General features: G+C 34.6%; 1 protein-coding gene across 8 annotated transcripts in view; it reads right to left on the bottom strand.

Moving 5' to 3' along the window:
• The window catches only part of LOC115215824 (protein lev-9-like), a 1,149,105-nt gene that overhangs the window by 44,505 nt on the left and 1,092,265 nt on the right, over window positions 1–12,335 (bottom strand). For 7 of the 8 annotated variants that reach the window (XM_036505906.1, XM_036505907.1, XM_029785141.2 and 4 more), the window contains one exon: window positions 8,224–8,247. The exons of the other annotated variant lie outside the window; for it this stretch is intronic. In XM_036505906.1, coding sequence (XP_036361799.1) covers window positions 8,224–8,247 — 24 coding nt within the window. The remainder of the gene's footprint in view (window positions 1–8,223; window positions 8,248–12,335) is intronic. 8 annotated transcript variants of the gene reach the window in all.

Raw genomic sequence — 12,335 nt, 5'->3', positions numbered from 1 at the left:
ATCTGTGCCTGTGTGTATGGGTTTGTATATAGCACTGTTTGTAACTGTCCCCATTTTATGTGCCCTATTCTGTCTTTAGTCATTAGGTTATGGGATGGTGGTGTTACCCTTCCATTTGTTTTCTGTAGAGACTTGGTCTACTTCCTATTATGTGTGTGACTTCTGAAATCTGAATGTTGTGTTGGTTCTATGTATCGATAGGATCCTAACTTCTATGTTATCTATTGAATCCCCATGTTCTAGTTTGGCATATTACTAAAGTACTGACAAGCTCTTCTCCTCTTTTAGTTCTTGCCAGTATACTTTTATCCTCTTTCCTATGCCACAGGCTGTCTCTCTAATATATGTCATCAGTTTTCTGCACTGTCGTGTTTTTGCACCTGTATATTATTCTAAAGACTTGCATAGATGCCGTCTATAGGCTAAGATATATCGTACAATCCAAATACAGTCATTTATCATTGCCTTTTAATGTCCATTTTCCATGTTGGCATGAACTGGATGGTTCTATGGGTGTTGGAAAGCCAGAGGACTGCAGTAAGCTCCACTGCTTGCTTCATAATGGTTTCCATGCCTGGATGGTTTTCCTAATGTCAGCCACTTTACAGAATGTACTGGATGCTTTTACATGGTTCCAGCTCTAGTAAGATCCTCAAGTAACTCGCAAGACATGACCTCTCAACTGAAGAGGGTGGTGAAGTAGTATTGAGGGAAGTGGCTTTGTGCCAAGTGATGAGGAGTTAAATCAATAAAGTATGATAGAAGGACAGAAACAGATGTCTTGCTGTAGCAGAAATACATAGCTGCCCTATTTGAAAAAGAGAAAGGAGAGAGAGAGGTGATAAAAAAAATATATCGGGGCATACCTTCAAGTTACAGGGAGGTGAAAACAGTGGCAGAGAGGATTGGATAGGCTGAGTGGGTAGGTAAGTTTGCAAGAATGTGAAAGGAGAGCAGTAGATAGAGGAGAGATTGCAGTGAGTGGAGGACATGTGTAGCAGGTGAATTAAGAAGATGAATTGTTGGGGTGAGATCCTGCAACTAAATACTAACAAAGCTACTTTCTCAAATAACTGGTGTGCAGAGTTCCTTCTAAATATAATATTGTCATGCAACAAATGTGGTCTAATTTCTTTTGGTCAGTGATTCTTTCAGTATATTTTATATCTTATTGGTGGTTGCTGAATCAGTGCAGAAGACTCTATGTGGCCACTTAACCTGCTTGAAATAGTAACTAAATCCTCTTTAACTCTTGAAATCAACCTACCTGGCACTGACCCTAATTCTATGATACAATCTTCCTGTTTTTATGAATTTTTCATTATCCTAAATTAATTGAAACTTGGGTTGTGTATTCTAACCAAAATATGGTAAGAATAAGATTAAACAGTAATGTTATCATTATCAAAACTAACATAGGATTAAGTCTTTTGATACCAATCCATCTGAAACAGACTCTGGTCCTATGATACAAAATTCCTGACTTAAATTGATCTAAATGAAAATCTAGCATCAAACTTTCATGTTCATTTAAGTTCCAAGCACTTGCTTAATATTGATCAAGTTATTTTATCAAAGTCTTCATTATTTCAAAAATGTATTGAAATAAAGAATGTGGTGACAAAATGGTTAAGTTACCCTTACCATCTTAATATAAAAGAACTACATTAAATAATGGAGTCCTAGATATACAATACATGGGAATGGCAAATGTGAGTAAAATGACCTTAATGTTGTATTCAGAGTGACCTCAGTTTAAAGAACAACGATTTCTATATTGTGCCATACTTCTTAAATATCGCTTTTACAGTGTCTTTTATAAACAAAAACCAAATCAGTTTCTATCAACACAAGATTTTAATTGTTTTGCTTTCTTTGTATTCAAATCTTTGTTTCATTTTGTCTAGTGTGTCTCAAGTGTTTATCTATTTCTCACATTTGATTGTCTGCCTGAGTGTATGTTTTATTTTGACAGCTTGTTTTGTGTATAATGAATATTATAATACCTACATATAGCATACCAAATATTATAGGTGCATTATGGCTGTGTGGTAAAGAAGTTAGCCTTGCAACCATAAGGTCCCAGGTTTGATCTCATTATGAGACACCTTGAGTAAATGTCATTTCTTTTAACTTCAGGTCAACTTATACTCTGTCAGTGAAACTGGGACGACAGAAATTGCAAAGAAGCAAGTCAGATGGATTGTACTTGTAATTTAAACGATACAGCCCTGTCAAACATTTGTCACACTGATTCTGCCTGAGAATTATGTTAAGGGTATACATGTCTGTGGAATACTCAGCCTCTTACATGTTGATCAAATGAACAAATAATTCATTTGATTGGACTGAGTCCTCATTGTTGAAACTAATGGTCTCTCAAGTGCTACTGGTAACCTGTAACCCAATAGTACAATTTGTTACTGGTCAGATCGTTGGCAACTAAACTGGTAACAAGCAAGCTTGCTGAGGAGGGTGATTTATTGGACATGCTGTGGGAGGGAAATCAAAACTCATTAAAGGGCAGAGGTACTCCAAAAAATCAATGGCCATCCAAAAATGTGCAAGGGCATATGGTCTAGCGATTAGGATGCACCCATGATTGCAAGATCGCAGTTTCAATTCCTAGATTGTGTTCTTGAGTAAAACAGTTAATTTCCTATTGCTGCAGTCCACTCAGTTGTAAAATCTTGTGGCAGATTGTTATACAAAGGTGTGATTGATTGTGATTCAGGAAACTCACCCAGAGGGCCTTTGTGAGCCATGCTTTTTTATTCAGCAATCAAAATAATGAATAGTACAACCTGCACTGTGAATCCCAACTGGTTTGGATTGGTTGTTCAACCACATCAAAAGAGATGAATAAACCAATTATTTAGTTGTACTTACTAGCTGGATTTGTTCCATTTTGTTTTGCTTGTATCCCAAACCTCATCTTGCAGTTTTCTTTTCCTCACCTTATTCACACATATCTTCATCATCAATCAACCCATCTTCCATGCTCGCATGGGTTGGATATATATATTATTGAGGCACTGTTTTATAGCCAGGCACCCTTTCTGTTGCAAAGTATTTCAGCAACATATTTTTATGTCTATTTTTCCATACTAGCACAGCTTGGACATATCACTGTGGCATTGTTTTACAGCCAGATATCTTTCTTGTCTTGTCACTAACCATTCCTGTATGTGATATCTTATTCCACGAAACTTTAAAGGCACAAAGCTAGCAGTCAGCCTGTCAATGGGGGAAACAATAGCAGTGTCACTGATTGTAGCTGAACAAATCTGCAGAGAAGTGTAAATGCAAACACACACACACACACACACACACACACACACACACACACAAATACATATGTTTATCAAATTTTTACAAAGAAAAGGTTGACAGTGACTGGTGAGCAAGCTGAAACCTTGAAGTAACTGTCAGCCTTTTCCTTGTAAAAGCTTAATAAACATGTATTCCACAAAAATGTATTGAGCAATCCTTTGTTTTTGTTTTTTATATAACTTGACATAAAAGAGAGGTATATATGATATAAAAAATAAGTTGTGTGTGTATATATTTACTCAAACACGCACACACATTCTCCCACGCACACATGTATATTTGACTGGCTTCTTTCATTTTCTGCAATTCCACTCACAAAGGCTTTCAGAAGCTACTTTTCGAAAGTTCCTCACAATTGGACTAAATCTAAGATCACATGTTAAAGAAGCAGACTTAGTAACCAACACAACCATACCTGTACCTAACGTATTTATGTTATGAATAAAATATGTGTCAGCTGTATACATACTGGAGTCTATATATCACCACTTTCTTCCTTCTCTTGTTATTCTGGTTTCCAGTTGATGATGTTATTAGATTCATTTCAGGTTCTAAGGAGAGAGTATGTTTGCCCATCCATCTTGTGACAAAACTGGGATTAGAATTATTTTTTCCAAATTACTCCCACTTGTATATTTTTATTAATACTATCTCCAACCATAATTATATCTCATAGTCAGATAACACAGTTATTCTGTTGTATGATGTTATATTTATTTGATGGCTGCACCTACTCCCACGCACTCTGGTACCAAGTATGTCTAAAATTCTGTTTCCAAGAAAGTATGTGGCATTTGTCTGGCCATTATTAACATTGACTATATAGAACTGCATTTCTGAAAATAAATTTGCTGTTTCATTTTTGTATTGGTTTGCAAGATTATTGATGTGAACTTGTGTGTTGAAACATATTTTGATGTTCTTTGGGAATGTCATAATACCAATAATAAACACATGCACTGATTCTATTTCACTTATTATTATCAATCAGCTAGTAAACCATTTCACAAATTAAATAATCAGTTGTTTGATAAATCTTTGGTTCAATCAATCAACTAGATTTGTCAAAATCCAGTTTATTAAACTAAGCAGTCAATTAGATAATTATTTAAATGGTTAACCACTTGACAAATAAAAATAAAGTGAAATAGAACCAGTGCATGTGTTTATTATTGGCCTAATGACCCTCCAAAGATTCAACAAAATTTGCAATATATTGAGTAAGATCACTTTCCCTACACTACATAGTTCTTGTGTCCACTTCTACTGATTAATCCTGGGGTTTCTACATTAATCTCCATGAACATGTATTGCCAACTGGTTATGATGTTTATCTGAAGATTGTGAGGTCAGGTTCCTAGACCAGGTGGTGTACTGTGACCTCAAACAAGGCACATAAAATATTATTGCTCCAATCTACTCAGCTGAAAGTAAGTCCCAATCTCATTCTGGTTCAGCCCTCTCTCTCTCCAGGTATCATGTCCTCTAGATAAAGTGTCAGGCTGCCAAGATGGTGTTTATGTCAAGTTGCAACTAAATGGATACTTGAAACAATTAGCAAATACTTGTTTGGAAATGGTCAAGGGGCAACACCTAGATGCATTTAGTTGATAACTGTTGGAAGCACTCTGTTGGTTACGATGACGAGGGTTCCGGTTGATCCGAATCAACGGAACAGCCTGCTCGTGGAATTAACATGTAAGTGGCTGAGCACTCCACAGACATGTGTACCCTTAACGTAGTTCTCGGGGATATTCAGCATGACACAGAGAGTGACAAGGCCAGCCCTTTGAAATACAGGTACAACAGAAACAGGATGTAAGAGTGAGAGAAAGTTGTGGTGAAAGAGTACAGCAGGGATCACCACCATCCCCTGCCGGAGACTCGTGGAGCTTTAGGTGTTTTTGCTCAATAAACACTCACAACGCCCGGTCTGGGAATCGAAACCACGATCCTATGACCGCGAGTCCACTGCCCTAACCACTGGGCCATTGCGCCTCCACAGTTGATAACATTGTTTCAGTAAATAAAGAGACCCAACATAAACACTGACATAGACACACACACACACACACACACACACACAAGTGCTTAGCACTTATGCAGAATGATTCTCTCTTTTTTGACTGCTCTCTTCACTGTACATGATGTCATGTGACCACCATATATCTTTATTCTTTCTTTTCCTTCCTACTTCTCCCTCTTCTCTCTGTTTGCCTCAATCCCTCCCTCCCAACATGTCCAATCTCTGCACCTTCCATTTCTGTTCCCTTCCTTTCTCATAACCTTTTCTTCTTCTCTTCCTTTTTTCCCTCTTTCATTTCTTTCTCTTCCCTTTAAGCATTAAACAAATAATGTCATTAATAAGTTTTACCCCTCTCATTTTGTCTTCTTCATTTGGCTCATTACTTAACTCACACATGTATACACACATACATTCATACAATAAGCATCTGCCCAAATTATAACAAAAGACAACTGACTTTGGTACTGCACAGTAGGACTAAACTTAAAACCACATAGCTGCAAAGCAATCTTCTTCATCTCATGGCCATGGTAATTCTTAAATTTTGAACTGTTTAACGCTGAATATAAAAATGACATTACTTACAGATATAGCAGAAACCATAGTTTCAGTGGATATAGTGATAGCATATGTATTAGTAATATTAGTGATAGTATGTGTATGAGGTGTAGTAGAGGTTATAGAGTTGGATAAATGGTAGTAGATGCAGTAGTAGTTGTAGGTGTAGTAGTTGTGGTTGTAGGTGACTGCATGCAAGAAGAATGGAGAACTTTGTAGCAAGCTGTAGATGTTAAAATTTAATGTTACTGAAAGAGTTTTTCATAGTGGAACATGTGAGAGGTTAAACTGGTTCTTGAGAGCAATCACACCTTTGGTATTATTAGACACATAGCATAAGCAAACACTGCAATACTGCAAAAACCCTGAATCGATTAATACTGATGACAAGCCCAACTAGAAACTAAACATATGTACAACTGTTTCGCCTCTTTTTCTGTCCACAAATATATTGTATAGATGTATCATTTTCTTCAAAAATTCTATGCTTCCTGAAATCTGCAACTTCTTGATGTGCCTATACACCCTTTCCTTTTCATGGGTCTTATAATGTTCACTGTTCTGTCTTTTTATGTTTTATTTCATGTACTGTCCATGTATTTCTATTTTGCATTTGTATCTCACTTTACTTGACTTACAGTTGCTTTCTGAATCCCCCACCACATTTTTAATTCTTTTCTGGTGACCATAGAGCATCTGAACACTGTATACAATTAGTTCATTATCATTACAAAAAAAATTTTGTAAATCTTAAATATATTTTTATATCATGTACATATCCACAAGATGTATTCTATTCCTACCTCTATACACAGCTGGTATCTGTAGGGATTGCATTTTAAAATTTATTCTTCATCAGAGGTGGAAAAGCAGCACCCACAATTTTTCTGGGACTTTCACAACTGGTGGTGGTGGTGGTGGTGGCTGGGAAGGGAAGAATTAATTCTGAAACCAATCACTTGTTCTGAATGTTTGTAATGGAATAGGGTCAACTAAAAACACACATTAGCTAGATAATGAGGTATTAAACCAGGGCCCACCAACAGTCAATAAAACAAATGCCATTAACAGTGGTTCAAAACCATTGTTTTTTAATCTATGAAGCCATTTTGATTACAATTCTATTCTGGTGGACCCCTGAAGCCATTCAATGTTTAAAAACTAGTTTTATAAAAATTTCTTCAAAATTCCTATTCTGCTTTTCACACATTAATTTCTATAGGTTGGACTGTGTAAAACATTAGGGAAAGAAACCTAGCTGTTTCTTGCATTAAATACATCTGAAGCAAAATGTTTTCACGGACCCTTAATAAACCACTGTGGATCCCCAATATACTGTTTTGTTTGCGTGGACCCCCAAAAGTCTTACATGGACCATGCTTGAGAACCACTGGTCATTAAAAAAAAATGACTTCAAGCTATAGTAAAAGGTACTTGCAGTGTATTTCAATTCCAAACCATGATGTGTAATTTCAAAGGAAAAGTTCTCAACCACAGAGCTTCCTATCTATAATCAGTCAAAATTCATAGCTTGTCCCGACCACTGTAACATATTCTGAACACTGTCCATATCTCCTGTATTCAGTCAGTCTGTCATCTACTGCCACATTGCATCAGTCTTTGTATTTACTCAACAGGCAATGTTTCTAATTATTCTTTAATCAATCTGACATATATGGGCAATGTGTTTTCTCTATTTTAGTCAAATATCTATCTCCCATTTATTTATTAGTCTAATCAGTCAGCATCTAAAGTCTATTAATACAAAATAACAAAAAAAAAAAACCCAAATTTATTTAATAAACTACTCCAGTGGTCAGGAGACTGAGTTGTTAGAATGTTGATATATATATATATATGCATACATATAGTTCTTGCATTTGCATAGGTATATGTATGTGCATGTATGCATATGTATACATATATATATATATATACATATTCATATATGTATGCATCTATGTGTGCTCACACACACACACACATATACATGCCTACACATACACACACATAGAGTCCTAATAAATTAGAAACATCCTCGTTTTGCAAAAGTTTTGGCCAAAAATAAATAAGTAGTTAAGTAAAAAGAAAAAGGAAAAGAAACAAAAACAAAATCCAAAAAAGAAAAAAACCAGTTAACTGAAGGTGTGAAGCACTCAATATCTGAATGTGGCGTGTTAAACTACATGATACTGCTTGTAATGTTGCTGTCGTGCGTCAGACAATTTTTTTTTTCTTTACACATGCTCAAGATGAACTCTGGTAGAAGAGTTTTTTTTTCATTCAATATATCAGATCGTATTTACCTTTGGTGACAGGTAGTTCACTTCCTATCAGATGGGGAAAAAATAAAAATGAAGAAAAATATAAAATAATAACGAAAAAAGGTATAAAAAAACAAAAAGGAACTGTTAAATACTGGTTTTGATTTTTTTTCTTTTTTAAATATAGTTTATCATTAATTATAGCTGTTTTTATTTACATCATCATCATCATCATCATAAATATTTATTATCAGTATTATTATTAATATTATTATTATCATTTTTATTAATTTTTCATTATTAATTACTTATTACCATTATCATAAAGAGTCTGAAAAGAGAAAGACAAAAACAAAAATAAAAAGGAAGTTAAAGAAGGAGCATCATCATTGTCATCATCATAAATGTAATGTTCATTTTCCATGCTTGCATAGGTTGGATGGAGTTTATTGAGACACATTTTCTACAGCTGGATACCCTTCCTGTTGCCAACCCTCACCTGTATTTCTTCATGGCTAGACATGTTCTTGTAGAATATTAGAAATGACACTGTGACACTCATTAACAACTACGACATACACATGAAAGGCTTCTTTCAGTTTTCATCTACTAAATCCATTCACAAGGCATTGGTCAGTCCAGGGACTTAGTAGAAGACACTTGCCCAAGTTGCCACAGAATGAGACCAAACTCCGAACTGTAACACTGGGAAGCAAACTTTTTGATCTAACAGCCAGGTAGCAAAAAATAAATAAGTGAGTAATAATCCTGAACTAAAGTCAGCCAAAATAGTTATAATGAGGGGAGAAAATATCGTATAATGCTAGGGAGTTTGAATCAGGAACTTAATTCCAAATTGTAGATTCATTTTGCCAAGAATTTTACTATATAATAACATCTGCCACAGTAATAATTCTAAAGTATTATTAAAGAATTCTGATAAGTACTTTCTGTCTTGTATTCTTAAGGGAAGTATAGTTGCTAATTGTGACTTTCATGCCACTCTCAAAGGCATTGGAAACACCATTAGTGACAAAATTACACATAATTGAAGTGATGTTCTGGAAGGAATTGAAACTGGGTGTTAAACCTCATTTGTTGAAATCATAGTGTTACAATACTATTAATTGAATCAACTTTTTTTTTAATTAGGCATAAAGTCATTTCCTTTTTTTTTTTTTGTGAGAAAATATTGGTGATTAAATTAGCTTAATACTATTACTGCTGCTTGATTTAAAATCCTTCGAAGGACAAATGGAAAAGCTAATTCTCGAAGAATTTTTAATATGAAAATAAGGTATTTAGTTTAAAAACAAAAAGAAACTACCATAAAATAGCTCTATAAACAATTCCCTTTGGGGAGTACCATTTTAACCCTTTGGCATTTAATCCAGCAATATTTGGCACAAATATTTTACCCATCTTATGTTCTGGTCTCTCACACCTAACCTACAATGTTATTCTAAAAGTAAACAATCACATCATTACATCATATTGAAGCTACAACATAAAGCATGATTAATTCAAAACTGTGAATAGATAAGCATTATATTTGACTGAATAATCTAAATGTTAAAGGGTTAAGACATGGGTACACTAAGTTACCTAGGTGCATGACTTGTCTAGGAGACCCAATGCGAATCTATGTATATTGTGGGTCATATATATGTGCTCTTCCTAGTTTTGTACTATGCCTGATGTTGTATAAAATTATTTAGACAGCCTCTGCTATTGAGAAGATGTAAGATGTATTTGACTGAACTGATTTTAATATATAATTAACAACTAATAACCTAACACAAATGTAAATTGGACTCAGAAATGTAAGGGTATGAAAAGAAAATATAGGGAAATTCTGCTTTGAATTAGAAACCATCACCCTCTAGCACCCTTAATAATAACTAATAAACTTCATTGAAATTCCATGATTTATAAATTTTCATATTTTTATTTTGATTCATAGATTTAAAGAGCCTTACAGCAACATTCCAATGAGTTAAATGTCTCAGTTATGTCTTTGATTGTGCTCCATAGTTAACATTGTTTAAGGCATAACAGTCAAACTTGTTTGAGAATGCTGACAGACTTTGATTATATCTACAGTTTTGTTCCATAGTTTCAAGGTTATGTTGTTACATTTTAACTTACACTTCATATACTGTATTATAGGCTTCAATTTTGTCTTAAGTATCCTTCCATAGTTAAGATTGTTTAAACTATGACACTGAAACTTCCATTATCAGTCAAGCAGAATAACATCATCATCATCATCATCATTATCACCACCATCATCATTATTTAATGTCAGTGTTTCATGCTGGCATGGGTGGGGTGGTTTTGACAAGATCTGGTGGTTCCAAAGACTGCAGCATGCCCCAGTTTCTACTTTGGCATGGTTGCTACAGCTTGACACCCATCTTACTGAAATCCACTTTCTAGAATTTATTGAGTTTTTTTGTTTTTTTGTTTTTGTGACCAACTATAAATTTAGGAAGAAATCAAATAATCAGTCATATTGTTTCAGTAATTGGGTGGTTCTTCATTTTATTGAAGCAAAAGAACGGGAGACAAAAGCTGACCCTGAGAAGGTTTGAACTTGGATTGTAGAGGAAGGTAAATAAATAATGCCTTTTCATTTTATCTGGCATTGCTCTGATTCTAGCCAACCACAGTTGTTTCTAATAATAATTATAATAGCATTTGTAATAATGATAATTGGAAAAGGATGGGGAAGAAAGAAAATAGAAAAAAACGAAAAAAAAACAGATGGAAGTTGAAAATTCATGAGAAAATTATAATAAATATTAATGAATGTTGTAGTTCTGTTAAAACTAAGAAATTAACAAAAGACAGATTAGCATAAACATACAAGCATATTCATACATAACTATGTATGCATATACACAGGTACAGAGTATACTGAATGGTGTGTAAGAGAACATTCAAAAGTAGTAAACAGCGATGAAGCAAAACTAATTTGAATGAAAACCTTAGCAAATTATGTTGGCAGATAATTGTTATTGCAGATGATGATGATGATGATAGTTACAGGATGATGACAAAGATAACGACAATGTTGATTAGAGGATGAAGACAAAGGAGGAGGAGGAGGCAAAGAAGAAGGTTGACATAATGATCAATTATGATGATGATGATGATAATAATAAGGCTGATGATTATGTTCATATTGATACTGTGCATGATGATGATGATGCCAGTGCTGTTAAGGACGTTGATGTCAATGACATTTATAAAGGCTGTTGATGACAACAACAATGACAGTGATAAGAATCTTGATGACAAAAAGGATGATTATGAAGATGATTATGTAGACAAATGATAAAAAGGCTCATTATAAGGATTGTGATGATGATGATGATGACGATAGTGATAAAAGAACTGATAATATATCTGATATGATGAAGAGCAAAGAAAGTGATAACTTTGGAAGCTATGATGACAATGACAACAAAGATGGAACCAACAAAAGATCAAGGATGATGACAGTGATGATGAAGATGATGGTGGGGGTGGTAGTGATAATGATGGTGGCACCAATAATTGTAACAAGACACTGACGATGATGATGTAATAGATTAATATTGGCATAAGTGTATGTATGAGTGTGCACATATATGTGTGTGTGCATGTATGTATACACATATATATATATATATATATATATGCACGTGCACACACACACACACACATACGTTTTCACACACTTACTTAAATAAAGTAAAACAATAAAAAAAAAACAGTATTTCTTCTCATTCTGTCTCTGGAAGATATACAGGAGTAGATTCTTGTTGTCGTGTTATCCAGTTAGACTTGGAGCAGCCGAAGAATTTCAGAGAGAACTAAGGAGGAGAAAGAAGATGTGACATGCACACACTTCTCCTGAGTGCATAGCTGATTGAAAGAGAAGTGAATTAGTTAGAACCAGGAATAAAAACCATGTCTTGGACTCAGCTGGCTGGGAAATTACATTCTATTTCACAACGCTTGTTCTCCCTGGAGGTTGGTTTCAAGAGAGAATCTAATTTTACATAATGCGGATGTATATGTATATGTAAGAGAAAGAGAGAGAATGAGTGAAGTGTATGCACATATGTGAGTGTGTGTGTGTGTGTGTGTGTGTGTATGTTGGTGCA

The sequence above is a fragment of the Octopus sinensis genome, linkage group LG9 (genome assembly GCF_006345805.1).
Source record: "Octopus sinensis linkage group LG9, ASM634580v1, whole genome shotgun sequence".
NCBI lineage: Eukaryota > Metazoa > Mollusca > Cephalopoda > Octopoda > Octopodidae > Octopus > Octopus sinensis.
Note: the sequence above shows the minus strand (reverse complement) of the source record. Positions and strands in the feature narration are given on the sequence as shown.